Here is a 27218-nt window from a genome sequence, read left to right as displayed (position 1 = left end):
CAGTCCTGGGCCTTGGACTCAGGGCCTGAGCACTGTCCCTGTCTTCCTTTTTAGAGTGAATCTCAATGAACAGAGAGGGACAGAAGAAGTGAGTGAAAGAAACCACAGAGGGAGGCTGTGACTGTGTACTGTACTTCCAGAAAGTACAGGAAGATACCAGGAAACCATTCCTTCCTGCAGATCTCTGAACAGACCCCAGGGTGATGGGAGCCAGCCTTACCTTGTCATTCCGCTCACACAGGAACTTGAGCCTCTGGGCTCTTTTGTGCATAAAGACCCCATCCAGGTGGCCTGTCTCCACAGAGCGGATCTCAATGGCTTTCTCGCCCCAGCCCATGATCTGGTTGGAGCAGATGTAGGCTGTGGGGAGAGGGTGGTGGAAGGGTAGTAAGCAAACTGCACTCCTGGGTTGCCCTGGGAGTGAGCAGCTTGGAGGGCACTCCACACTCACCCACAGAGGTGGGCATCTCTCCCCACTGTAGCACCACATCCTTAATGATCCGCCCATACGTGTTGACATAAACGCCTTCGTCCTCATAGCACAGCAGCATCTCCATGCCATCGGTGTTGGGGAGGAAGATGATGGCGTGGGGTGTGATCTGGCTCTGGATCTGAGGAGGAGAGGGAAGGTTGGGGTCTCTGTGTCTAGGACCCATACCACCTGCCCCCATTCTCCTCGCAACCCTGCTGAGCTCACATGCACTGGGATGTAGATGTCGTAGCTGTTCCCAGAGTCAACATCCACGGCATGGAAGCCAGCGCTGGAGCCATAGATGACCTTGAGGCGCTGCCCCTCCTCCACCGTCAGGTCCACCAGCAGCGGGCGGTGAGGGAGGTCAGCAAAGGACTGTCGAGGAGAGAAGGGCTCAGGGTGGGCAGGTGGGGAGGCAGGACCTTAGAACAGTGTTGGGGGGAGGCTAGGATTACCTTGAAGGCCATGAATTTGTGGTAGGGTTTGGGGGCCCAGGCATACACCTCCACAGAGCTCTTCAGGGCAATGACGAGGAACTTAATGCGCTCATATTTCACTGGGGACAGAAAAGAAGAGGGATAAGTGGCCGTCCCTTCTCAAGCTGCAGCCCCCTCCCTAGGCCTCTTGAGTCCTAGGCCCAAATCTTGGGCTTCAAGGCTTTGCCAGCATTTAGGCCAGGCCCCCAGTTTCTCCCTGGGCGTTCTGCTGTTGCATTCTCACCGACACGGTAGTGCCCGCAACCCTCCATGTCCCCCACGGTGGTCCAGCCCTGCTTCTTCTCCACCTCCGGGTCGTTGTGTAGAATCTTGTTCCGAAGCCAGGACAGGTAATATACTCGAAGTTTGTTCCTCTTCCCTGAGGGATGGACACACACACGTACACACGTACACGTACACACACACACACACACTCCCGTCCTCATCGAAGGCCCAGCTGCGACCTCCTCCCAACCCCCACCCCCGCCCTGTCTGCACACCATCAGAGTGAGAGAGCTGCCCCACCTTCTGTCTCCTGGACCAGCATGCCCTCCTTCCAGGCTGAAGACAGCGACAGAGCCCAAGTGCTAAGACCACAGCCCCAGCCCCCCACCCACATACCTGAGATGGTGATGAGCAAGTTGAGGCCTTCTAGTACATCCATTTGCTGGAAGCGTCGCCGCCCGATGAGCCCATATACCTTGCCCTGGCCACTTCGGTCCAGTAACATCAGCCCATTCTCTGTGCCTACCAGCAGGTTGACTCCTACAACAGGAGCCCTTCAGAAGGTCAGAGGGAGAAGCAGGCCCTTCACTGGCCAGACCCTTCTCAGCCTTCCCAACCCCAGCTCACCCCAAAGGGCTGCGCAGAGGATCTCTGAGTTGAACCGCTTTTTGTACTTGCGAATTTCAGGTGTTTCGCTGTGCGCACGGGTGTTGGTGGGGTTCACGTTGACCACAGAGCCCTTTCTCACGTCGTACTGCAGCTGATCGAGCCGACTACCGTCACCTACCAGGGCTAGGAGGAAGCGGAAGGGGGTAGTCTGCAGTTCTCTCAGCTGTCTCTTGTCTACCCCCAAGCCTCTAACATCTGATCTTGGTGTCTAGGGCTAATCAGGAGGGAAGGGAAAGACTGGAGAATAGGAGGTACAGGGCAAGAGATGAAAGAGCAGTGTGGCCTTGGGACCAAGAGTTTGATTACAGTCCTGGCTTCCTTTGCCCAGGTCCCTTAGCCATTCTAGCACTCCCCTCCCATCCGGAGTCTTAGAAGCCCTTCTCTTCCATCTGTGCCAGGGAAGGTGCTAAGGCCCCACAAAAGGGCTCATCCTCAGAGACAGCGTGTTCCCCTCTGGGCCTGCTGTGGGCCAGGCCTCCCAGCAGATGTGCCCTTACCTGTGATGGGGATGGTGTCTCCAGTGCCAGGTTGGTAGATCCCCAGATCCACAAACATTGTGAAGGAGCTCTTGCCAGTGGCCTTCACCAGCCCTCGAGACTGGTACTGTGGGGAGCAGAGAGGGGCAGCAGTCAGGCAAACAACCTGACTCCAGGTCCCCTCCGAGCAGACCTCAGGGCCAGCAAGCCCAGGCCTCCCCCCCCCCGCCCCACCAGGGCTCTTCTCTCACTCCAGGGACCTGTACCAACCCACTCACGTCACTGCCTGTATCCTTTGAGGGGGGGCTTTGGCCTTTACTGTTCTCTGTGGGGGAGTGGCTGGGCTGGACCACATCAGGCAGGTTCGTGTAGCCATTGCTATCGGCATGCAGCAGGCTCCGCTCCTCCTCAGGAGTCTGACCAATAGAAGGAAGGGCTGGCACGGGGTCTTCAGAAGGCACACCCAGGGACGGGCAGGGGCAAGAAAATCCACTTACACGCTGGACTACCATGGTGCCACCCCCATATGGGGCCTGGGTCCCAGCCATCTCCTCGACATCGTGAACTACCATGGTACTGACACTGTCTGTGTCTCCATCGCTGCTGTGGGAGAGAAGGGGAGGCCCCCAGGTTCTGCCTGTCACCCACAAATGGCACAGGAAACAGATCACAGAGACTTGCGCTCTCACATTCACTGGACACTGTGTGCTCCGTCCTCCACGAGTGGAGGGCTTCCCCATGTGACACTCAGAGAAGGCTGGGGCCAAGACAGGCCATTTGAAAGGGCCTCACAGCCGGCAGAGCCGTGGAAGAGGGGGAGGCCAGCGCCTCCTCATTTTCACACCTGCCATAGCCGTTCCCCCTCCTCCACTGTTCACTGCCCGACCCCAGGACACCCCTTACCGGCCTCCAGGGGTATCTCTGCTCCCCTCTGATGGTTCGCCATCACCTTCCTCCTCATCGTCTTCACTGCTCTCCACCTCCTCACTGGAGGATGAATAGTCCATGGCCTTCTTCGGAGGCCGGGGGGCCTCGTCCAGAGTCCGCTCTTTCAGCAACACAAAATCCTGCAGGGGAGGAGAAGTTTGAGGGGAGCCAGAGGGGCTCAGGCACAGGCAGTACAGAGGGGACCCAGAGAGACAGGATAAGGTCCCACAGCAGCCCCCCTCACTAACCTCACCAATGGCCCGCTTATAGCTCTGGGAGGGGCCGCAGGGGGAGGAAGGCAGCCAGGAGGAGGCAGGAGAGAGGTGAGAGAGGTTAGTAACACGAGATGAGCTGTAGGGACCCCACAGTCCTCCTTGTTGTGTGCATTAGTGAAGGCCCCATCTTTGGTGCCCAGTGCCCGCCCAGGGGCTCTGGAGGCTCCACATCCTGCCCCGAGGCCCCTGACCCAGATATGCAGGGCTATGCCTGCCATCAGAGGACTCACTGCGGGCCGGCCTGGCCGGGAGCGGTGGTCATCAGGTTTGGCTTTATTCCCAGGGGAAAGCACTGGGGAGGAGCTGTCCAGTTTGGTGGGGGCTGGACATGGCAAGGTGAGAAAAGGATCAGTGACACCCAGAGGGGCTGGGCTGCCCGTACCCGTGCTGGCCCCGAGCCTAAAGCTCAGCACCATGTCCCATACCTGCCCAGGTCTCCCTTGTCCCTTTGCTGTTTTAGCCCAAAGCCACCAAAGACAGGGCCCATCCAGATCAAGTCTGGGTCAAGGGCCAGGGCAAGGCACCGGTCCTGGCTCGTGTACCTGCCACCCGGTTCCGGTTTCGCTCCAGCGAGCCAGCCTGCGGGAGGTGTCCATGAGAAGCAGGCAGAACACTGTCTGAGCGCTCCCAGCCAGGGTCGCTCCTCCTGAGGTCAGGGTTACTATAAAAGAGCAGAGCTGGGGGTCAGGAAGCTGCATCGCATCCTGGGGTTCTGGCTGCACTGCAGTGGGGCCATCACCAGAAAAGCCAGGGGCAGAAGTGAGAGGTGACAGTGAGTGAGGGGCAACTCCATTACCTAGAGGTGTCGGGCGGGCCAGGGGGCTGAGCAGGGGGCCCTAGAGGCTTGGGGGTGCCCCGCTCTGCCCGCCTTTGCAGATAGATTTGCCAGGCGGAGTTGCTGCGAGGTCTGTGGAGGGAGCACAGGATGCAGGAAGGGGCAGGGAGGGGCTGAGGTGACTGGGTCAGGCTTGCCTGTCCCTGTGTGGGGAACCTGGTCAAGTCCCCTATGCTCCCACTCCCAGTCCCCTCTGCAGGGTTACCTGGCACGGACAGCCTGGGCTGGCCGGGACACTCCAGCCCCACTTGTGTTAAGGGCAGTGGCAATAGATGAGGTCCTCTGAGGCACCTGAGAGAGAGCAGTACGTCATGGACACTCATCCTCCGACTGCCACCCTGAGGTGCTCTTCCCAAATAGGCAGACGGGCTCAGGGAAGGTACTAGAGTCCATTCAGTTTGGAAGCTGGGAAACGGTAGCACTGGGATTCTTGCCCTGTATCTGGGCCACCCAGTTAGGTGCCGATAACCCCTACACAGCAGGGCTGCCTTCTCTTTCTCCCTTCCCACTCAGATGTCTTTGCCTTGCCTGCCCTGCCTGCCTTGCCTTCCAGCCCCTCCGCCATTCCTCCATGTTCCTCTGTTCTACAGTGCTGTCCTTACCTTGGGCGGGGCCTCACTATCTGGCCGGACCCAGACTGGGGGATTCGGGCTAGGACCTGGCCCCTCAGAGGTGGGATCGGAGTTCTGGCGGATGACAGCTCCTCGGGCACTGGGTGTGGCAGTGGGTGTGGGAACAGCAGGGTCCGGGTCATGGGAGGCTGGGAAGGCAGCCAGGTTTCGAGTAGGCTGGTCCTGCAGGGACTGGGATCGGGGTACAGGTGCTGCATATGGCTTCAGTGGGACCCGGTGTGCCACCAGGCTCTGCAGGGAGAGACCAGGGAGGGTGGGCGGCCGGCTCCACCCCCTGCATCCCCACCTGCAGCTGGGGCTGGGCTGAGAAAGGGCATCGCTTGCCCCTTCATCAAGGGAGTAGCAGGTCAGAAGGAACATACACACAGCAGCCAGCAGGTGACTATCTGCCCAGGCGTCCCATGTGTATGATGGCAGATATGTGTGTTCATGAGAGCAGATGTGTCCTTGTGCTGTGTGTGCATGAAGGCAGGCGTGTCTGTGCCTAGGAATATGGATGCTGTGCCTGTGGTCTGCACAGGGCTTCCCGGGCCCATGTGTTATCTAAGAATGGGAAAGACTCACCTTGTGTGGTCCCTCCTGGGGCTCCACCGGCCTCTGCATGGGAGGCGTTTGAGAAAGGGGTCCTGGGGGGCCAGGGGAGGCCTGTGAAATAGGAGGCTCTGGTCCTGTACTGCTTGGTTTGGTCTTGGCCAAGGGAGAATTCTGCTGCTTGTTCATCCTTGTTCTTTCTTCTACCTGTGACACAAAGGTGTGTCAAGCAGGCCAATTCCTTGCTTCCTTCACTTCAAAATTTATGTCCCCACTGCTCCAACTGTCACAGCCCTATGGCCTGTGCCAGGAACTATTCCCCCTTCCCAGGGCTCACTGCTATGGATCAGCTGTGTCTCACAAATGCCCAGGCCTTGGGGCAGTGGGGCTGGCAGAATGGAGTCTTTCTCGGGGGGCAAAGGAGGCAGTGAGTACCTCTCGGGCCCAGGCTGGTTTATCGGCAGGATTAATGCCCCGACCATAGTGATACAGAGGCTTCCTGTCCCCAGGCAGGATCTGTTGCTGCTGCTGCTTCTGGAGCTGCTGTTGCTGTTGCTGCTGCTGCTGCTGCTGCTGCTGCAGAGACTTGAGGTAGGCATGCTCTTGCTGCAGCTGCCTCTGGAGTCGCTCGGACTGCCGCTGCTCCTCTAGCTGCTTCCTCTTGTATTCCTGGGCCCAAGGGTAGGGAAAGGAGGGCTCAGCAGGGTGTGGCCCTGGGAGTTAGAGCAGCCACGCCCTTTCCTCCAACTGTCTAGAAGAGCTGCTTCCCCTGGTATCTTGGCAAGTCCCTTCCCCTACAGTGTCCCCATCCCAGTCCAGCAAAGCAGCCCTGGATGGTATCTTCCTGAGGACACCAAGGGACCCCATTACCAGCAGCAGGGCCTGTTCCTGGAGCAGCTGTTGCTGAAGGATCTCGAGCTGTCGCTGCTCCTCCTCTAGCCTGTGACGGATATATTCCTGGGGGGTGGGGTGGGGGCACAGGGCAGGGAGAGTGGGGGAGGCGGCAGAGAAGGGGGCAGCGGCGGCGGCGGCAAGGGAAGGAATCAGCAGGGTGAGGATGAGGGGGAGTGGAGGAAAGATGAGCCCCAGGGTGGGGGGGTGACCGAGGCACATATGGGAAGAAGAGGGCAGAGGTGATGAGGAGGAAGCAGGTGGGTACCAGGAGGGAAGGCGCCAGGAAGAGGAGTTGGGATGGTAGAGATGAGGAATGAAGGCACAGAGACAGGAGGAGGACAGGGAGCCAGGGTGGGGGTTGAAGGGTGGGAGAAAACAGAGAGAAAGAGTGAAGCTAGAAAAGATAGGAGGAATCTGGGGGTCAGGGAGCAAGGGGGTGGCAGGCAGCAGGAGCAGGGGGCAGGGGGATGGGAAGCACGGGGAGGCGGGTGTGTGCGGTGTGATCTGGCCCCAGTACCTGCTCCCGCTCTGCCTGCCGCCGTTCCTCCTCCCGCCGCAGGGCCTGCATGTCCTCCAGCCGCCTCTGCTGCTCCTTCTCCTGCAGCTTCCGTTGCTCTCGCTCTCGCCGCTGTTGCTGTGGGTCCAAGGGGGTGCTCTTATGTTAGGGCAGCATGGCCCTGGGGGGTGAGGGGGGAACTCCTTGCTTGCTAGGGATGATAGAAGAGAATGGCTCCACCATGTTTCTGCAAATACACCTACTCCTGAGTCAGCTCCTGTATACCATAGCCAGCAAGGGCTTAGCTTGGGAAGATGACTCCTCTGGGGAGGCTGCGGGCATAGGGCTAGAGGAGCAAAGAGCAAACTCTGACATTGGGGTAGGAGGAATTGGACAATACCTTTCTCTACTCACTGCCCCACAAAACAACAAACAAAATCAAGGGCCCACAACAGTAAACCCTGGCTTCTCAATTCAACCTTTCTCTAGGGGGCGCCAGTGACAGCATTTGGCCACTAGAGGGCAATAGATGGCCATGCACAGGGAAGCAATCTGTGGATTTAAGGAGTCACTTTGACACATGAGTAATCTTCATGACCAGAATCTGCCCCTCAAACAAACAAGCAAAAGAAATAAGCACAGCTGTAGGAGTGCTTGTACATGGAGGGATCATTTCGGCAGTGAGCTTGCTGGCCAGCCTTTGCTCCTCACTACCTAATGCTAGTTATTAAAAGGGAACTGCAGAAGGTGCTTCTTGAGAACTTGTCTTTGTTTAACAAAGACGGACACCTGCTTTGGGGAGAGGAGCACATGGTAAGGACGCTCCATCCTGCTGCCTCCTGTTCAGACAACATTTTAAAGTCCATCTATGAACACAGATACCAGAAAATTCTTTCAAATTCTTCCTGCAGAAACACCATTCGTGTAAGACAGCATGCATGTGTGCATGACTGGGCCTTACTTGCTGGAAGAAGGGATGGGAAGGCAAGACCCGGTCACTCTCTGTCATCCCTGCTGTCCTGGGAGAACCAGGGATGGGGGGCCAGGGCAGGTGAGCCAGCCAGGATGGCCCTACCTCCTCTACTCGCCGCCGCTCCTCCTTCTGCTCCTCTATGCGGCGCTGCCGCTGGTGCAGCAGGTGTTTGATGTGTGCCTCGGGGTCTCTCTGCTGCTGCTGCTGCAGTTGCTGCTGCTGCTTTATCGCCTCTGAGTTGCTCTTATTCTCCTGCTGGAGCCGGAGGAATTCGCGGCGCAGTGTGGACTCCCCAGGCACATTCATGATGGAGCTGGTTCAGTAATATAAAGGCATGGGTCAGAACTTGCCAGTACTCCCTCAGCCAAGGGAACCTGCCTGAGTGGACACCGGAGAGGCTAGTCTGCCTCTGGTCACTCCCAGGAGATGTTTTCTCTCTCTCTTTTTTTTTTTTTTTTTGGCCAGTCCTGGGGCTTGGACTCAGGGCCTGAGAACTGTCCCTGGCTTCTTTTTGCTCAAGGCTAGCACTCTGCCACTTGAGCCACAGCGCCCCTTCTGGCCATTTTCTATATATGTGGTGCTGGGGAAATGAACGCAGGGCCTCATGTAAACGAGGCAAGAGTGCTTGCCTCTAGGCCATATTCCCAGCCCGGGATGTTTTCCCTTTTACCGGCCTCTTTTTTTTTTTTTTTTTTTTTTTTTTGAGACAGTCTTGATATCATATAGGGCAGGCTGTCCTCCCTTGGAATCCTGCTACCACCTCCTGACTCCTGAGTGGTGAGAGCACAGATGTGTGTGCCCACAGCCAGCTCCCACCCAACCTTTGGTCCTTTTCAACATTCCAGTTTGTCCCCCCGTCAGATCTGAACTACTCTCTCCCTCCCCAAGACTGAGTCCCCAAGCCGATGCAATGACCACTGCCGTCCCCTCCAGCTCCTTCCTGCCTCCTAGCCAAACCCACCTCGGCTCTCCTTCCTCTCCATGGCTGTCATCTTCTTCTTCGCTGCCACTGTACTCATACTCCGTCTCCTCTGCAGGGGGTAGATTTTCTCTGCAGATCTGCCCAGGGCCCAGGCCCCACTCTGGACTAGGGAAATCTTAGGTGGCCAGTAAGGCCCATCTAGGTAGCCTAGCTCCCTGCAGCAGTGGGGAAACATCTCAGTTTGGAGTTGGATAGACAGGGGCCATACCCCACAGGGGGCAGGGTTTGAGACACGTGCACTCACACATGCACATGAGGGAAAGGAAAGGCCATCCTCATTTGGAAAGTTGACTTGGGCTGGATAGCTGGGAAAGAGATTTCCTTCTACAGGGAGAGCGGGTGCCTGGGAGGGAAGTGCAAAGAGGAAGCCACAGAGGAAGTGCAGAACAGATGGGGCGGAAGTGTCTCCTAAAATGTTTCTGCCTCCCATCTGCCCACTGACCTTTCTCACCCCGCTTCTTCCGGGAGCGATCGATGTGGTCCTTGAGCTGGATGCGGACCTGCCGCTCCGTGGGCTGGTCTCGGATGAAGGGAAACTTGAGCAGCTGCTCTGTTGGTGGGCGACTCAGGTAAGTCTTGATGAGACATGTGTCAATGAAGTCAATGAACTTCTTAGACCTGGAAATGGTGATGGCTCACACTGGGAGGCCCCCCCTTAGAAGGGAGGGTCACAGGAAGAGTGGGGACTACTTATCCCAAGCCACTTTGACTTCCCTCCTGACCCAATCCTACCACCCCTACTCCTCCTCCACAATGCAGATCCAAGCCTGAGCCCAGAGGGCATTAGGTTGGTGTGGCCTTCCTTCCCAGCCCCCGGCCCTGCAAAGACCTACCATTTCTTGGACTTGAGCCTAGGTGGTGGATTCCGAGGGATGAGGAAGAGGGCTCGCATGGGATGCATGTCACACAGAGCTGGGACATGGAAGAGACATGTCCATCCCTGCTGCCACTCCTCAACATAACCTCCCTTATACCCACCCTCTCTGTCCCCTTTCTTACATCCTACCCAGGGGAGACTGAGCACTTACGGGGAGCTCCCTCTGCCATTTCGATGGCTGTGATTCCTAGAGACCAAATGTCACTCTATGGAGGGAGAAAGGTGGTGACAGGTGAGTATTCCCAACAATTCTGCCCAGTGATCTCTCCACCCACCACCCTGCCATTTCCAAGACCCCTTTCTGCTCCACACTCTTTCCTGAGACCCCTGTATGCCAAGGCATCTAGGCCTCTGATCCATACCTTCCTTGCCATAAAACATTCCTCTTCTCTCTGTCACTTGTGGGACTTGAACTCTGGGCCTGGGAACTGTCTCTGAGCTTTTGTGCTCAAGGCTAGCATTTTACTACTACTAGTACCACAGGTCCATTTTCAGTTTTGTGGTTACTGGACGTAAGAGTCTCAGACTTTCCTGCCTGGGCTGGCTTCAAACCACGATCCTCAAAACCCAGCTTCCTGAATAGTTAGGATAACAGGAGTTAATCATTAGGTGCCTTTTTTTTTGGCCAGTCCTGGGGCTTGAACTCAGGGCCTGAGCACTGTCCCTGGTTTCATTTTGCTCAAGGCTAGCATTCTGCTGCTTGAGCCACAGCACTACTTCTGGCCTTTTTCTATATATGTGGTGCTGAGGAATCGAACCCAGGGCTTCATGTATACGAGGCAAGCATTCTTGCCACTAGGCCATATTTCCAGCCCTAGGTGCCCAGTTTTGTTTTGTTCTTTAACTATTTTTTTCTTTTTTTTCAAATTTTTATTATCAAACATCTGATGTACAGAGAGGTTACAGTTTCATACGTTAGGCATTGGATACATTTCTTGTACTGTTTGTTACCTTGTCCCTCATACCCCCCTCACTCCTCCCCCTTTCCCTTTAACTATTTTTTTTGTCTTTTCTTTTTTTGGTACTGGGGATCGAACCCAGGATGTTGCACTTGCTAGGCAAGCATTTTGCCACTGAGCTACATCCCAGCTGTTTTGTTTGAGATAGGTTTCACTACATAGCTCAGGCCAGTCTAGACCTTGAGATTCTCTTGCTTCCAAGTGCTGGGATTATAGGCAGACAAGCAAGTATCACTGCACTCACTATCACTGCTAATATGCTACCATATCTTCATTTTGTTTCCCACTCTGTTCATACCTCCAACTTCTAAGCTAGCTGTTAGACCCCATGTCATATGCTTTCTCTGTCCCCTTCTTTCCACATCATACCCTGTAATCATAGGTGGCATCGGGGTTCTCATCACAGGCAATGACCTCTGGAGCCATCCAGTATGGAGTCCCAATGAAAGTGTTCCGCCTGCCCACAGTGCGGTCCAGCTGAGCACTCACGCCAAAATCCACTGTGAAATGGGGAGGAGTCTGCATTGCCTCATATCCCAGGATGTGGATGTGCCTGGCCTGGGCCTGGTCACCTCAACACCCCCTTCCACTCCACCTTGACCTAGTTTCCCTGCTTCTCGGGGACCAAGGGAGAGAATCCCTGACAACAGGGATTGCACCATCCCATCTCCCTCTGACTATGGGTAGACACCTGTATGCTAAGAAGGTGCAGGTGAGAAGCTCCTTAGATTTTTCAGCAGGAGGGAGCCATCCCAGGGCAAGGAGTAGGGAAGGGAGAAGGCCTCCTCAGCATACTGGAGAGAGAAAGGTACCCCCTTCTGTGTTTGGAGGTGAGAGCACCTCAAAAGGGAGCAGCGCACCTAACTTGACCTCGGCATTCTCCGTCAGCAGCACATTCTGCCCCTTGATGTCTCGATGGATCACCTTGTGGGCATGGAGATGGGCCAGACCCTGGGACAGAAGAGTAGAGAGAGGGAGGTGGTGGGGAAGAGTAGGAGGTGAGGGGATCAGGGGAGGGGCAGCTGATGTTTAGAAGCTTGGGCTAGACTCCCACTCCACAGCTCAAGTGCAAGCAGAGCCATCCTGAGGAGAGCTCCCTCAAAGTGATGCCTCTGAAGAGGCCCTGGCAGTTGCAAGGTTGCAAGTGGAGCCATGGCACAGCCTGGAAACAGTGGCTTGTCTCTCTCAGCAGCTTGAGGTCCCTGAGGCCAGCCACTTCTACCCCAGGGCAGTCACATGTCCCCAGTGCGGTGAGACAAAAGCAAGGGCCCACACCACACTCACCCTGAGAATCTCCCTGCAGATGTAGGCAATGCAGTCCTCCTTCAGGGCGTTCCCTTTTGTGTTCTTTACCAAGTCAGTCACTGAACCAGCACCACAGAATTCCATCACCAGCTATGGTCCCAGGAAGGCACCGGAAGGGAAATGATCTGTCAGGCAAGGCCTCTACTCCTGGCCTTCACTCCAGACCCCTGGAGGACCAGAGGTCTTGGGACCAGAACTGGTTTGAGCCAGATAGCAGGGTCTGAATGAACCCTCCAGGAGCACAAGACTTTCTGAGATCAGAAGAGAAAGGAAAACGAACCTAGCTGGGAAGAAACTGCAGGGTGAAGCTGAGCAGGAGTCCCAGGACTCCCTGAAACTGTCCATCGTGATGCAGGGTATGTTCTCCCTGAGGAACACCCTAAAACTGTACGCACATGATACAGGGTACACTGTCCTCAAGGAAGGGCCCATGCTTTCATTAGATTCCCACCAGGACTCTAGACCCTTAAGTAAGCCATTGCTCTAGGGCAGGGGTCAGCAAACCTCAGTGAGTCAGAGGCTGCTTTTGTTCATCCATCAAACTAGGCATGGTTCTGTAATTTTTCTTTTCTTCCATGCTAAGAGATCAGACTCAGGGCCTCACACATGCTAAGCAAACATCATGCTACTAAGCTACATCTCTAGTCTGATTTTTATAATTTTTAATAGTTGAGGAAAAAGTCTAAAAGAATCTTATTTCATGACATATGAGAATGACATAGACTTCAATTTTAGTGACCTAAATACTGGTGTCTGAGGATACAGCCACACTTTTCTTTTTTACATACTGTCTATTGCTTCTTTTTTTTTTTTTTTTTTTTTTGCCAGTCCTGGGCCTTGGACTCAGGGTCTGAGCACTGTCCCTGGCTTCTTTTTGCTCAAGGCTAGCACTCTGCCACTTGAGCCACAGTGCCACTTCTGCCCATTTTCTATATATGTGGTGCTGGGGAATCGAACCCAGGGATTCATGTATAAGAGGCAAGCACTCTTGCCACTAGGCCATATTCCCAGCCTATTGCTTCTTTTATGATATCATAGCAGCAGAACTGAGTTGCCATGACCAACAGAACCTTTGCTACTTACTATCTGGCCTCTCACAGAAATAGTATGCCACTAAAAAAGGGGCTAAGAATCTGGTTCTCCATGCCTGCTCTAATAAAGAAGTGCGTGGGACCCACCCCATGAGTGCCAAAGGAAACCTGGGAACACTTCTTGTCCTAGTGTCTTCTCCAAAAGCCTTGAATGATGCAGGAAAATGCTAGATGGGACACATATACTGGCTATGCAACAGATGTAATTTGTGGGTGCTCCTGAGTCCTGGGCCTGATCTTGGGACAAAAAAAGCAGTGGGTGGGGGAGAGACTATAGAGGATGATACCTAGCATGCCCACAAGAGGGTGCCAAGGAACTATGCCTCACTGCTAGTCTTCAATGATCTCCCACTGCTCCCAACCTGGCAACAACCTGCTGTGTCTGTGTGTCTCAGAAGCCAGGACTATGGCTCATGCTTACCTGTACAGGTCACACAGAAGGTGCTTACTGAATGTCTGGCTGACTTGTGGGAGAAGAGACCTGACATGCTTACCAAAGCCCACAGCCACTTTAATGCTCCTTGCTGCTCTTTCCTTTGGAGCTGGGCCCAATGCCACAAAGGGCAATGCTGGAAGAATCCGATGGCACCCCAGCCCAAGCTAGGGAGGGGAATGAGTCTTAGGAATGTTTTGGGTCAGAAGGAATTTGGGCAGGCTCTGGTTCAAAACCCAGAAGGGCTGCATACTGCCAGAAAGGGTACATGGCTAGTGTCTGAGTCCTATTGTTTCCTGTAGGAATTTTGGTTCTGTGGCTTTCCCAGGATCCCAGAGGTATGCTTGCAAGTAGGAGAACAGATGGATTAAATTTCCCCAGTCCATTCTGGCCAAGACCAGGTGTCTACTGCCATTTATAAAGTGTCTGTCAGACTGGCCAGGGCAAAGGTGATCCATAAGCAGGAGAGGCTGGGCACACTGAAGGTAGGGCTAGCAGGAAGAGATGCTAGCACTGTTGGGGTTCCACATGAATGCCTGGAGGTGGGGAATGTACAGGAGGGGCAGGCAGAGGCATTTCTCACCCAGAGCTGGTCATCGTTCCCAGGGGGGCTCTTCTTGATGAAAGCCCCATAGTAGGTGGCAATGTTGCGGTGGTGAGAATACTTTTTCAACATGTTGATCTCCTGTTTGATCTCTTCCTCCTCATCCTAGGTGAATAGGAGGCAAGCCCTGAGACCCCAACAGCCCCCTGCTGATGCCAACCTTCCCTCTGCCCAGCTCCACTCCCTACCTCCGTGACATCCATGACCTTGATGGCAGCCAGCTGCCCAGTCTTGACATGCCGACCCTACAGGGCAAAAAGCAGAGCATGGAGGGGTCTGGATGCATGCTCAGGGAGTAGAATAAAGAAGGCCTGTTTCCTGGAGGGTACATCTTAGAGCTGTTTTCTATGCTTTCACTGTGGCTAGACACCTGAGTCTACATGTGGTCACAGGAGAAGGAAGAGGCTAAAAGAAAAACTACTCAGACTACACTTCCATGCTATAAAGATAAGATGTGACAAAGATGAGGAAAGAAGAGTGACATGCGGGGTGTTTTATTTCACCTCCCTGGCACAGAATGCCTTCAGACTGGAAGTTAGATCCAAGTCACCTCTGCATCCCCGTGGTGGTGCTGGGAAGGAAGCAGCTTCCCCCTTCTTATCTATGGAAAACAAAATGCCTAGCCTATTTCTGGTTCACCTATTCCAGACAGGAGTTGACCAGCACTAGTCTTCTGTGTGCTGGGATCTTAACTCAGGGTCTCTAACTTTCACTCAGCCTTTTGCATTTACTAATGTGTTCTACCATTTGAACCATGACTCCATTTCTGGCTTTTTGCTGGCTAATTGGAGGTGTCTCTAGGATTTGTTGAAACCATAATACTCTGAACTCAACTTCCTAAGTAGGATTATAAATGTGATCCACAGGGACCCAGTAGCCATCACTAGTTTTTGTGTATATGTGTTGGTACTGTGACTTGAAGTCAAGGCCTGGGCACTTGTCTCTGAGTTCTTTTCCTCAAGGTTAATGCACTAGTACTTGAGCCATGGCTTTTTGGTGGTTAATGAGATAAAAGTCTCACTGACTTTCTTGCTCAGGCTGGCTTTTAACTCAAATCCTCAGATTTCAGCCTCCTGAGTAGCTAGGATTACAGTTGTGAGCTACCAGTGCCTGGCTTCATCACCAGTCTTTTTTTTTTTTTTAATGGTCCTCGGGCTTGAACTCTGGGCCCGGGTGCTGTCCTTGAACTCCTTTTGCTCAAAGTGTGTGCTCTACACCACTTGAGCCATAGTGTTACTTCAGGCCTTTTTTTTTTTTTTTTTGCCAGTCCTGGGCCTTGGACTCAGGACCTGAGCACTGTCCCTGGCTTCTTCCCGCTCAAGGCTAGCACTCTGCCACTTGAGCCACAGCGCCACTTCTGGCCCTTTTCTGTACATGTGGTGCTGGGGAATCGAACCTAGGGCCTCGTGTATCCGAGGCAGGCACTCTTGCCACTAGGCTATATCCCCAGCCTTCAGGCCTTTTTTGTGATTAACTATTGATAAAAAGTCTCGCAGACTTTCCTGCCTGGCTGACTTTGAACCACGATCCTCAGATCTCAGCCTCCTGAGGAGCTAGGATTACAGGCATAAGACACTGGTGCCCAGCCTATCACCAGTCTAATAGAAGGAAGGTCCCTTTCCTGACTGTGTCCTAGCTAGTCCTCATTCTCCCCACCATCCTGGACAAATTCTTAGGCAGAGCCTATCAAAGGCTTGGGCAGAAAATCCCAAGGCTTCCTGAGAAGGGCAGAGTGGTAGAAGGCAGCCCTTTGTGTAATAGACACAGGTACTGCCAGCTCTTGGATTAATCTTGCCCTCAGCAGCCATTCAAGATCCCGAGCCTAGGAGGCTTTCTCTACTCTCTCATTTCCTGTGTGGAGAACAGAAAATGTGTCATGCTTTTTCCAACTCCTTTTTTTTCTTTTTGTCACTTCTAGAGCTTGAACTCTGCCCTGGGTGCTGTCCATGAGCTCTACCACTTGAGCCAGTGCCACTTCCGGTTTTCTGGTGGTTAATCAGAGGTAAGAGTTTCACAGACTTTCCTGCTTGGGCTGCTTTTGAACTGCAATTCTCATGTCTCAGCCTCCTAAGTTAGGATTATAGCCATGAGCCACTGGCTCTGGCAACTCTTCTTACTTTGTCCTGTTAAATATTAACATAAATCCTGGCTAAAACTTAAAAAAAAAAAAGGACATAGCTGCCTTTTCCATGGAAACAACTAGGCAAGAAATAGGGGTGCCTGTTTCCCAAAGCTTAGAAGGGAAGGAGGAAGGAGAAAGGCAAGAGTCCTAGTGACACACAGATGCATTAGACTTGTGGAAATGGCTAGTACTTTGTCTAGAAATGAAGAAGTAGGTTTTGCTGTGTTCTAGAGGGACTTCCAATGTAGGGCAGTGCCCACCTTGAACAACTCTACTTCCTGCTGCTGCCCTCCCCCATCCAAGTATGGGCAGTGGTCAGGCCATGTGAGCTTGTTGCCTAGCTGGCCAGGCTAAAAGCTGCAGTCAACGGCTAAGGAAACACCGCTGTGTGCAGATAGATACACAGCCTCGAAAGCAGGTCTGTGCTCTGGCTGCAGCTCTGCTGAAAGTCAAGAAAGCGGCTTCCTCTCTGGAGAGGGGCACCTGTCAAATCCAGGAAGGAACCAAGCCCATACCTCTGGCCTGGGCTCCAAATTCCCACGTGAACTCTGACACCCACATCCCCATACTGTCCCCACTGCCTTCGGGTTCTTCCTGCTTCCTGTCTCTCAGCTGCCAGCTACAGACCTGTCCTGCCACACCCAGAACTAGTTCTGTCTCAGAGTTAGAAACCAGCCAATGACACCCCATCCCCACTCCCCTGCCCTTTGCTGCTGTTCTGTTTGCCTCTCTCTCAGGTCCTTTCTCAGGAAGCCCTCCCCACCCCCCCTCAAATCTCCAGATCCAAAACCACTTCTCCCATTCCTCTCAAGAGAGCCCCCAGCTGTGCAGGCCGCACTTCTGCACCATGCCTATCTCACCTTGTACACCTGTCCATAGGTTCCATTGCCAACCACCTCCACCAGCTCAAAGATTCCAGCAGGGTCCTGGGGAGAGGGGATGGGAAGAAGACAGAAAAAACAGATGTCAGAACTTCAAAAAGGATTTGATGCTAGAGGGGAGGAGAGGTACTCATTCAGACTGTGCTGTAAGTAGGAGCAGGTTGTACCTGGGGGCCTATGGTGGAAGGAATGGGGGAAAGGGAAGAGTTCAAAGGAGAGAAGTAGACGAATGTCAGCGTCCCAGTGGCTTTTCAAGGCATAGTCCCAATTTCGAACTTGCTGACAACCTCTGTTTATCCTTGCCTGCAAAATGAGGGTGCCTGAGGACACACCTCTGGGTTTGGTGAGGACTTCAAGTGAAGTAATGCTCATAAAATGCCAAGATGGAACCTGGCACAGAGTATGTGTATGCAATAAAAGTTAATTGTTATTGTTCTTATTTTATTTTAAAGACAGGATGATCACAGGAGGAGCCAGTCCTTTTCTCCCCTTCCGAGTTCTTCCAAAAGGAGGGCTTCTGGCCTGAAGTTGGGTCATCTGGGGGCAGGTAAGGCAAAGAAAGGAGAGCAAGTGACTTAGGAAAGGGCCTCCAATGGGTCAGATGAGCAGGGAGAACTCTGCATTGCTTCTCTCCAGAGCCTAGCAGTGCCAGGAGGAGGGCCTGGGGGAACAAAGCCTCTAAAGAGGCCTAGCCTCCCGGGGCCACAGCAGGCAGCCTGGCCTCAGCAGCACAGCTGCCAGCCTGTCCCAAGGCTCCCCATGGGAGAAATGCTTTTTTGAAAGAGAGAAATTAGAAGGTAGGACGACTACAAGCTGGAGACATTGGCCCCTGTACCATCCTGCTCTGCTTCTGAAGGAGGAGGCAGGAGTAAGGCAGCCACTGAGGAACACACTATTGAGATCAGGTAACACTTGACCTAACAGTATCAAATCTAAATCTTCTATTGTTTTTGAAAAACAATGTAGTATTTCTAAAATTAAAAAACAGAAACACAACAAAAGAGACCCACAAACAAGACCCAAATGTCTTCATTCGCTAAAATAATCAGCAGACAAGACAGGACTTGGTCGTGGTGGAGACCAGGAAATACCAGCCTGAGGCTTTCCAAGATGTCTTCACTAAACACGCTGTCCATTTTGTCAGAGGTACTGAAGGGGAGAAATGGATGAGCCCTGGCTCCTTCAACAGCTAGACTAAAGCATGGAGAAGTGCATTTGTAAAAATTTATTTTTGTGCCAGTAGTGGGGCTTGAATTCAGGGCCTCCGCTTTTTCACTCAAGGCTAGTGCTCTACACCACTTGAGCCACAGTTCCATTTCTGTTTTTTTGGTGGTTAACTGGAGGTAGTCTCATGGACTTTCCTTCCCAGGTTGGCTTCAAACCGTGATCCTCAGACCTCAGCTCCTTGAATAGCTAGGATTATAGGTGCCCTGCTATAAATGTATTTTGTTAATTCCCTGGAGAAAGGGGCCCAGTCCTCTTAAGAAATCTGTCTAGGGGGCTGGGGATATAGCCTAGTGGCAAGAGTGCTTGCCTCTAATACAAGAAGACCTAGGTTTGATTCCCCAGCACCACATATACAGAAAATGGCCAGAAGTGGTGCTGTGGCTCAAGTGGCAGAGTGCTAGCCTTGAGCAAAAAGAAGCCAGGGACAGTGCTCAGGCCCTGAGTCCAAGGCCCAGGACTGGCAAAAAAAAAAAAAGAAAGAAATCTGTCTAGCACTAATGACTGGGAGTTGATGGTCCACAAGAACCTGGACAGCCCACCCAGAAAGCATTGGGCAGGACTGGGTGGACCTCCTACATGCTCTGATGGGACTTGGTGGCCAAGCACTGTGACACACAGTTTAACTGCAGCTAAGCAGGAGGTGTAGGCAGCGGCATGGCAGCTGAGGGTGACTGGAGTAAAAAGCAGCAGATACTATTTGAGAACAATAAAGCAGAAAGCTGCAGGCCTGGCTCAAAAGGTTGATCTGCCTAGCAAGCATAAGGATCTGAGTTCAAAGCCCACTACCAACAACAAAAATGAAAAAAGCACTTCATGGCCTGTATGTAGTCAATTATTTTGTTCTACCTCAAGTTACTGAAAATCTTTACCAGATCTAAAAAGTCAGTGGAGCTCACAGGAAAGGGAGGCACTGGTGCTGCAGGGCATGTATGTGGGGGGTGGCGGGAGTTGTCAATGAGAGGTTTGTCTGAACCTGAAAGCTGAATCTGGAAAGAAGTTATCTATCTAAAGTTCTAGGCATTAAGGTTTGGCTGGAAGAGAACACATTTCATTAAAAATCTCCCCAAGAGGGCTGGGAATATGGCCTAGTGGCAAGAGTGCATGCCTCCTACACATGAAGCTCTCAGTTCGATTCCCCAGCACCACATATATGGAAAACGGACAGAAGGGGCGCTGTGGCTCAGGTGGCAGAGTGCTGGCCTTGAGCGGGAAGAAGCCAGGGACGGTGCCCGGGCCCTGAGTCCAAGGCCCAGGACTGGCCAAAAAAAAAAAAAAAAAAAATCTCCCCAAGAGAGGACTGATGGAAACACTCATTGTTGGGAAGTCCTTCCTTGACTCTAATTAGGTTTTGTTGTTTTTGTTTTTCCCAGTGGAGTGAGACAGGAGTAAGGACTCATGGTTGTTATTTTTGGAATGCTCCTAATAAAGGAAAATCTGGTGGGACGGTTAAAGGAATAGTGATGTTCTACCGCTGCCTCAAATCACCACAAATAACTTTTGTGAGTGTGTGTGTGCACCTGCGTGCGCACTGGTACTGGGGCTTGAACTCAGGACCAGGGCACTCACTCTCTTAGCATTTTTGCTCTAGATTGGCACCCTCTACCACTTGAACCATAGCTTTACTTCTAGCTTTTTGCTGGTTAATTGGAGATGTGTCTCACAGACTTTTCTGCTCTAGCTGGCTTAAAATTATGATCTCCAGATCACATCCTCCTGAGTAGCTAGGATCACAGGCACAAGCCACTGGCTTCTGGTGTGTGTGCATGTGTGTGGGCACATGCGCGTGCACGTGCACCAGTCCTAAGCTTAAATGCAGGGCCTGGGCACTGCCCGTGAGCCTTTTCATTCAACATTAGTGCTCTACCACTTGTGAGCCACAGCTCCAACTTTGGCTTTTTTAGCCATTAACTGGAAATAAAAGTCTCTTCCTGCCTGGGCTGGCTTTCAACCTTGATCTTCAGATTTCAGCCTCCAGTGTAGGAGTATAGTTGAGCCATCGGCACCTGGCTGAGTGCTGTAATTCTTTTTTTTGTGTGTTTTTTGTTTTGTTTTTCAGTCACACATTTAAAAATCAAATTTTACACAGTTCTAAAATTATTGTTTGGTTATAATGCCTAACAAAGGAACCCTGTAACTTTTTTCCAGATAAACTATGTACACCATAAAGATTGACAATTGAATGACACAAAAGAAACAAAGGAAAAAAAAATTTTTTTTTTGGTCAGTCCGGGGCCTTGGACTCAGGGCCTGAGCACTGTCCCTGGCTTCCTTTTGCTCAAGGCTAGCACTCTGCCACTTAAGCCACAGTGCCACTTCCGGCCATTTTCTGTATATGCCCCAAAAAGGAAATTTTTAAGATAGAATATATCATACATATTAAAAAGCTATTTTGAGTTGGGTGTTGATGGCTCATATCCACAATTCTAGATACTTAGAAGGCTAATACCTGGAGGATCTCAATTCAAAGATAGCCAGGACAAAAAGTTTGAAAAACTTCATCACGGGCTGGGAATATGGCCTAGTGGCAAGAGTGCTTGCCTTGTATACATGAAGCCCTGGGTTTGATTCCCCAGCACCGCATATATAGAAAATGGCCAGAAGTGGTGTTGTGGCTCAAGTGGCAGAGTGCTAGCCTTGAGCAAAAAGAAGCCAGGGACAGTGCTCAGGCCCTAAGTCCAAGACCCAGGACTGGCAAAAAAAAAAAGACTTCATCACCAAAAAAACAGCAAAAATATTTGACTAGAGGCATAGTTCAAGGGGTAGAATATAAACTCTGAGCAAGAAAGCTGAGTGAAAGTATGAGGGGTCTGGTACCAGTAATTTCTTAATGATAACAAATAAGTACATTAAATAATATTTCACTGTCAGGCATTGTTAAACATTATACTGATACTTAATTCCATTTTTATTTCTCTGGAATTCCATCATAAATTTATGAATATCATGATAGTTAAAAACATTGTTGTGTTACATTATTATACAATGCTTTGCTGTGTAACTACAGCAGAAAAACTGGGTGACAGGTTTGGGAAGGGTCTTGATGGGTAAGATAATTTTTAGAGAAGAATTTTCCCTGTTTTAGGCTCATGAGCCAGAACTATGTACTGCCTGAGTGCTGTAATTCTAACTCCCAATTTGACTCCGTCTACAGGAATGGGAGGCACCGAAGATAAAATAAACCCTGTAAGCTGGAGCACTGAGTTCAGATATTAATATACAATGAGTTTCAATTCTGCTTCCTGACCACACCTCTTGGAGTTGGTAATCACCAGCCTCTTGTGCCCCCCAGCCCTCAAAACGATCCACAAAGCCTGAGCCCAATCTACCTTTTCAACAGAAGCTCTTTGTCTTTGCTCTATTATCCCATCTGGGCTCCATGCTCTGAGGCTCCTCTCCCTGAGCCACCCCTGTCCCGTCCTCCTTCCTCCAGGTCCCTGCTTTACTCTCAATTCCTGGGCTGCCACTCAGGCCCATCCCCAGTCCTGGGGCTCTCTGTTGCCACCAGTGATGGGTTTAACACATGTGCTCCTTATTTTACTCTTCTGTTCCAGCACTGGCATGACTTCTACCTGCCTCATCAGGAAAGGCACACCTGAGCCTAATATTTACTGTTGCTCCATTATTATCCACCTTGCATTAGTATCTGTTTTCCCTAAACTGGGCTAGGCCCTAATCCAAGAAAATCAAACAGGAAGCCTATCTCATTTCACAGAGGGTACTAACAATAGGGTCAAGCATCACGTCAGCATTTCAGACACACAGGCTACACAGCACAGAGCAACGGAAAGCATGAAAGCAGCTGGAAATACACTTGGTGTGGGGAGAAGAGCACAGGCAAACAGCTTCCAGTGAGAACTTGAACACCAGCCACGTGTCCCTGAGCAAGCGCTTGCTTGGGGCCTCATTTCTTCTCACAAACTGAGAGGGAGTGGCGTTGGGTACTAAGTTGTCTTCATGGCTTTAGGGAAGAGAATGAAAGCCTAGGTAGAAGTTTCCAGCAGGTGCCTGGAAGAGACTGTCATGGAGGGCTTTGGAGACGAGGTAAGCTTCCAAATTGGTAACAGGTAATGGAGGGTGGCAAAGGGGAGACATGGGAGGACACATCTATCAAGTGACTAGAAACTCGATCTGGAGGTGAAGATGCAGAGGCCCCTGGTGAATGTGAAACCAAGACGGAATACAGGGAATGGCTGCAGGAGTGGCTGCATGCTGAAGATCAGACTGAACAGACTCAGCTGGTCTGTGTGGATGACAGGTGGGCCACAGAGCAGTCAGACACGGAATTTTAACCTCGGGACCCTTCCTGGGAACACAGCAGACAGTGGGACAGGAGGAGACAACAGATGAGGAAGCAAAGGCTAGAGGAAGTGTCCTCTCTGCAGAAGTCTAACTTTGAGAGGAAGGGAAATCAGATGACACTTAGAGGAGGCAGCAGGGTCAGATGAGAGGGTTCTCAAAAGTGGGGTAATCTCTCATGTCTCTGGATGGGAAGAAGCTGAAAGGGGAAGCTAACAGATCAGGAAACTTTTAAATATATACACATTTATGCACATGTATGTAAGTATGATGGGTTTTTTTGTGGGGGAGGGGAAGGGGAGGATTGGTTTAGGTTGTTTTGGTGGTGCTGGAAATCAAACTCAAGGTCTTGCATAAGCTAGGCAAACATTCCCAGCCCAGGGAGTATATGTTTCTACTCCAGCATGTATAAACTTACTTCCTTTGGTTTGTAGCAGCAATAAGAATCCAACCTTTCCCACAAATCCAAGGATTCAAAATGCCTAGGGATGTGCAGCAATTTGATTTGATTCCTGTACTGATTAGGCTACAAATGTAGCCCTTCAAATACTGTAACTACCTGGGTTTGGGTCACTCTCTTTGAAGGTAAGGAGATTCTACAGGGGAGACAGCCTTGAGTGAAAAAAAGCTCAAGTGACAGAAACACAGGATAAGAAAGAATTTTGGATACAAAAGTAGAACTCTTTTTTATTTTTTGCCAGTCCTGGGGGCTTGAACTCAGGGCCTGGGCTCTGTCCCTGAGCTTCTTTTACTCAAGGCTAGCACTCTACCACTTTGAGCCACAGCACCACTTCCTGCTTTTTCTGTTTATGTGGTACTGAAGAATCGAACCTAGGCTTTATGAATGCTAGGCAAGCATTCTACCACTAAGCCACATTCCCAGCTGGAACTCTTTATTTTTTTGCCAGTCCTGGGCCTTAAACTCAGGGCCTGAGCACTGTCCTTGGCTTCTTTTTGCTCAAGGCTAGCACTCTGCCACTTGAGCCACAGCGCCAGTTCTGGCCGTTTTCTATATATGTAGTGCTGGGGAATTGAACCCTGGGCTTCATGTATACGAGGCAAGCACTCTTGCCACTAGGCCATATTCCCAGCCCAGCTGGAACTCTTAAATTAATCATCAACTTATTTTCAACAAGGTGCCAAGATCATTCTATGGTTTCTTCAGTAAGGGGCTCAGGAACAGCTGGACATCTGCATATAGAAGAATTAAGTTGGACCCCTATATCACAGGCAGAAACTAACTCGAAATAGATCACAGACCTAAAAGCAAAAGGGTTAAAACCACAAGAATAAAGCAAACGCAAACAAATTCAGGAGTATGTCTTCATTGACTGGGATCAATAATGAGTTCTTATAAATGATACCAAAAGCCAGGTGCCAGTGGCTCACACCTGTAATCCTAGCTACTCAGGAGGCTGAAATCTGAGGACTGCAGTTCAAAGCCAGCCTGGGCAGGAAAGTCTGTAAGACACTTATCTCCAATTAACCACCAGAAAACCAGAAGTGGTCTGTAGCTCAAAGTGGTAGAGTGCTAGCCTTGAGCAAAAGAGCTCAGGGATAGCACCCAGGCCCAGAGTCCAAGCCCCAAGACCGACAAAAAACCCTCCCAAACCAACACACACACACACACACACACACACACACACACACACACACACACACACACACACCCCACAATCAGATACCAGGTCACACCCACCAGGGTGGCGACAGACAATGACAAGTGCTGGTTAGGAACTGAAACCCTCAGTAGATTACTGGTGGGAATGTGAAATGATGCAGCCACTTTGCAAACAGTTGGGCAATTCCTCAAATGTTAAGCAGAGTTATCATGAGCCAGCAATCCCATGGCAAGGTGGAATTCTACTCAAGCACATGTCCAAACAAGAACCTGTACGCACATGTTCACAGCAGAATTATTCACAACAGTCAGAAAATAGAAACCACCCTAATGCCCATCGACTTACAGATGGATGAATGTGGTGTTATCTATACAATGGAGACTACTGATGGTAAAAAGAAATGCAGTTCTGCTGCTAAATGCTGTAACACCTTGAAAATGTTGTGTTAATGGAAGACACCAGTCACAAAGGCTACATATTCTAGAACCCATTTAACATGTCATGTCCAGAAGAAGCAACTCACCCAGACAGGAAGTAGGTTAGTGCCAGCCAGGTCTGGTAGAGAGGGAGGACATGGGCAGGCACTGCTAGTGAGAACTAGGTTTCAGGTGGGCTGATGAAAATGTTCTGCAGTTAGTGGTGATGGTTGCACAAATGTGTGCATATACTAAAAAGTACTTGGAAATACTTCTAAAAGGTGGATTTTTATGCCCTGTGAATTGTATCTCAATAAAGCTAATTATTACTAAAGAAATTACCCTAAGATTATCTTCCATAGTGCTCAATAAATTCTGATTAATGTCAATTTCCCCTCTAAGAAAGTTAGAGCACTGAAAATTCCTACCAACATGGAAGAGAAACCTTAAAATGCTTCCGATCTAATGACACAGAAAAGTCCTGAGTCAAACAAAGAAAATAATGTAATAAAATAACTCATGTCATTAACAATTTGGTTTCAATTCTCAGCTTTACCGTATTTGAACATAAGTCACTAAATCTCTGGGTTCCCTTTGACAAGCTAAGAAGACTTTCCAATTCTATCATTCCAAATACTCGAGTCCACGTTCTGTGAAGCTGACAACATAAGTCTATTCCTTTCTTCTCTGTCAGTGACTGTTAGGCGAGGGAGCAGAACAGTGAACAAAATGGGGTGCAGTGGCCTCTCACATATTAATGGGGAGGCAAACACAAAAAAACCGACAACTGATTATTTACCTATAGCTACGGCAAGTCTTAGTGCTATGGAGGTGTACAGAGTGCTTTAAGAGAACAAACTTGACTAAGTCTGGAACACAGCCATCATGGAAGTATGATGTTCACAGCTGTGATCTTCCCAGCGCCTCTTCTGAACAATACATGCCATCATCATCTATCCCTCTTCCAGCCTCCATTGTACCACCTCCTGACATCTTCTACCGGGCTGTCTCAGGAATGGGCTCACTGCCCAAGCTCCCTATGTGCCTTAATAATTATAATAGCTAGTCATTTTAAAGCACTTCCTTTGTTCCTGGTACTGCCAAGTTCTTTAGAGGTATCATCTCATAACAAAAACTTTGAGGTGGCTACTACTATTGTTAGACAGCTCACAGTTACATACAACTTGCAAGTAGTAGAGCCAAGATATGACCTCAAAAAATCTGACTCCAGGCTGGGAATATGGCCTAGTGGCAAGAGTGCTTTCCTCATATACATGAAGCCCTGGGTTTGATTCCCCAGCACCACATACATAGAAAACGGCCAGAAGTGGCACTATGGCTCAAGTGGCAGAGTGCTAGCCTTGAGCAAAAAGAAGCCAGGGGCAAGCAGTGCTTGGGCCCTGAGTCTAAGGCCCAGGACTGGCAAAGAAAAAAAAAAAATCTGACTCCAAGGCCCACCCTGTGCTTTGTCGAACGAATTCACAGCTCCTGTTGCCTGAACAAATTTTCAACCATTTGGTTCCCTTTCTAGTACTAGCAGGATTCCAAGATATGAGTTTTTGACCCAAGATAAACAGTCCAAGATTGAAAGGAAACAGTGACCTAGGGCAAACTTCCTCTCAGCTGTACCAACTCAGAGGGAAGATGCCAGATAGAAAAATGAAGATCAGGCCTAGAGAGGCCAATATTTTCTTAGGTAAAGGAAAGCAGAGGTGTCAGAACAGGACAGATACATAGAGAGCAAAGCAGACTCAAAGGGAGAGGAGACACAGCTACAGAAGAGGAGCTGCAAGTGGGAGAGTGGGTGAGGGATTCTAGCCATCCTCTGCTGTTAACCGCAAGTCCAGAACTACCCCCACAATTCCAGTTTCTAGGATCAGCAATGCTGCAGTTCTGCCTGCTCAGATGCCAATGAGATTCTCAACCAATTAGCACAGTGCTGAGTTTTTACACATACCAACCAATTTAATCCTCATGTAACTGTGAGGTAGACAGTATTATTATTCTCACGTTGAGACCACACACAGGTTTCATTTTCCACATAGAACAGAAGCTGCTTAAGGGCAAGAGCCATGTTTAGGTGACACCTGGGTATTATACACAGTATGAGACTTATAGATTCATAATGATATAATGCCTGAATGAAAAATAACAAATGAAAACACACTAAATATATGGCATATGCAAAACTACTTTCATTCAACAGTGAACAAGCAAGGTCTGTAGCTGGTTTTTGTTTTTCCTCCCCCTTTATACGAGTAGTACTGGGGTTTGAATCAGAGCCCCTAGCTCTTACTCAGTTTTCTTGCTCATGGTTGGAGCTCTATCATCACTTGAGCCCTATCTCCAGGCTGGCATTTTGCTTGTTAACTGGAAATGGAGTCTCCAAGACTTTTCTACCCCAGCTGGTCTCAAGCTGTGGTCTTCCAAGTCTCACCCTCTAGCATAGCTGGGATTGTAAGCATGAGCCACTGGACCTTGTCTTGAGGCACTTTATCTCGCTAGAGTATTTCTTCCCAAAC

The 27218-nt window shown here is 50.7% G+C and overlaps 1 protein-coding gene across 10 annotated transcripts in view; it reads right to left on the bottom strand.

Annotated features, from left to right (window-relative positions):
• The window catches only part of Mink1 (misshapen like kinase 1), a 52636-nt gene that overhangs the window by 909 nt on the left and 24509 nt on the right, over nt 1-27218 (bottom strand). Inside the window, exons 2-32 of one of the 10 annotated variants that reach the window (XM_048367120.1) lie at nt 17115-17180; nt 14321-14377; nt 14112-14237; nt 11984-12094; nt 11560-11650; nt 11069-11199; nt 9892-9946; nt 9697-9775; nt 9306-9481; nt 8843-8912; nt 7984-8194; nt 6930-7046; nt 5954-6187; nt 5552-5725; nt 4958-5158; nt 4561-4646; nt 4317-4427; nt 4063-4181; nt 3751-3842; nt 3494-3517; nt 3222-3385; nt 2816-2921; nt 2597-2734; nt 2340-2445; nt 1801-1965; nt 1570-1713; nt 1193-1327; nt 928-1028; nt 698-847; nt 452-611; nt 221-360 (exon numbers count right to left, since the gene is read on the bottom strand). In XM_048367120.1, the coding sequence (XP_048223077.1) occupies nt 221-360; nt 452-611; nt 698-847; nt 928-1028; nt 1193-1327; nt 1570-1713; nt 1801-1965; nt 2340-2445; nt 2597-2734; nt 2816-2921; nt 3222-3385; nt 3494-3517; nt 3751-3842; nt 4063-4181; nt 4317-4427; nt 4561-4646; nt 4958-5158; nt 5552-5725; nt 5954-6187; nt 6930-7046; nt 7984-8194; nt 8843-8912; nt 9306-9481; nt 9697-9775; nt 9892-9946; nt 11069-11199; nt 11560-11650; nt 11984-12094; nt 14112-14237; nt 14321-14377; nt 17115-17180 (3840 nt within the window). Of the gene's footprint in view, nt 1-220; nt 361-451; nt 612-697; nt 848-927; nt 1029-1192; nt 1328-1569; nt 1714-1800; nt 1966-2339; nt 2446-2596; nt 2735-2815; nt 2922-3221; nt 3386-3493; nt 3518-3750; nt 3843-4062; nt 4182-4316; nt 4428-4560; nt 4647-4957; nt 5219-5551; nt 5726-5953; nt 6188-6388; nt 6476-6929; nt 7047-7983; nt 8195-8842; nt 8913-9305; nt 9482-9696; nt 9776-9891; nt 9947-11068; nt 11200-11559; nt 11651-11983; nt 12095-14111; nt 14238-14320; nt 14378-17114; nt 17181-27218 lie in introns of all 10 variants that reach the window. The other 9 variants (XM_048367117.1, XM_048367124.1, XM_048367115.1 and 6 more) reach the window with 9 other exon arrangements.

This window comes from Perognathus longimembris, chromosome 17 (assembly GCF_023159225.1).
Source record: "Perognathus longimembris pacificus isolate PPM17 chromosome 17, ASM2315922v1, whole genome shotgun sequence".
In the NCBI taxonomy this organism is placed as follows: Eukaryota; Metazoa; Chordata; class Mammalia; order Rodentia; family Heteromyidae; genus Perognathus; species Perognathus longimembris.
Note: the sequence above shows the minus strand (reverse complement) of the source record. Positions and strands in the feature narration are given on the sequence as shown.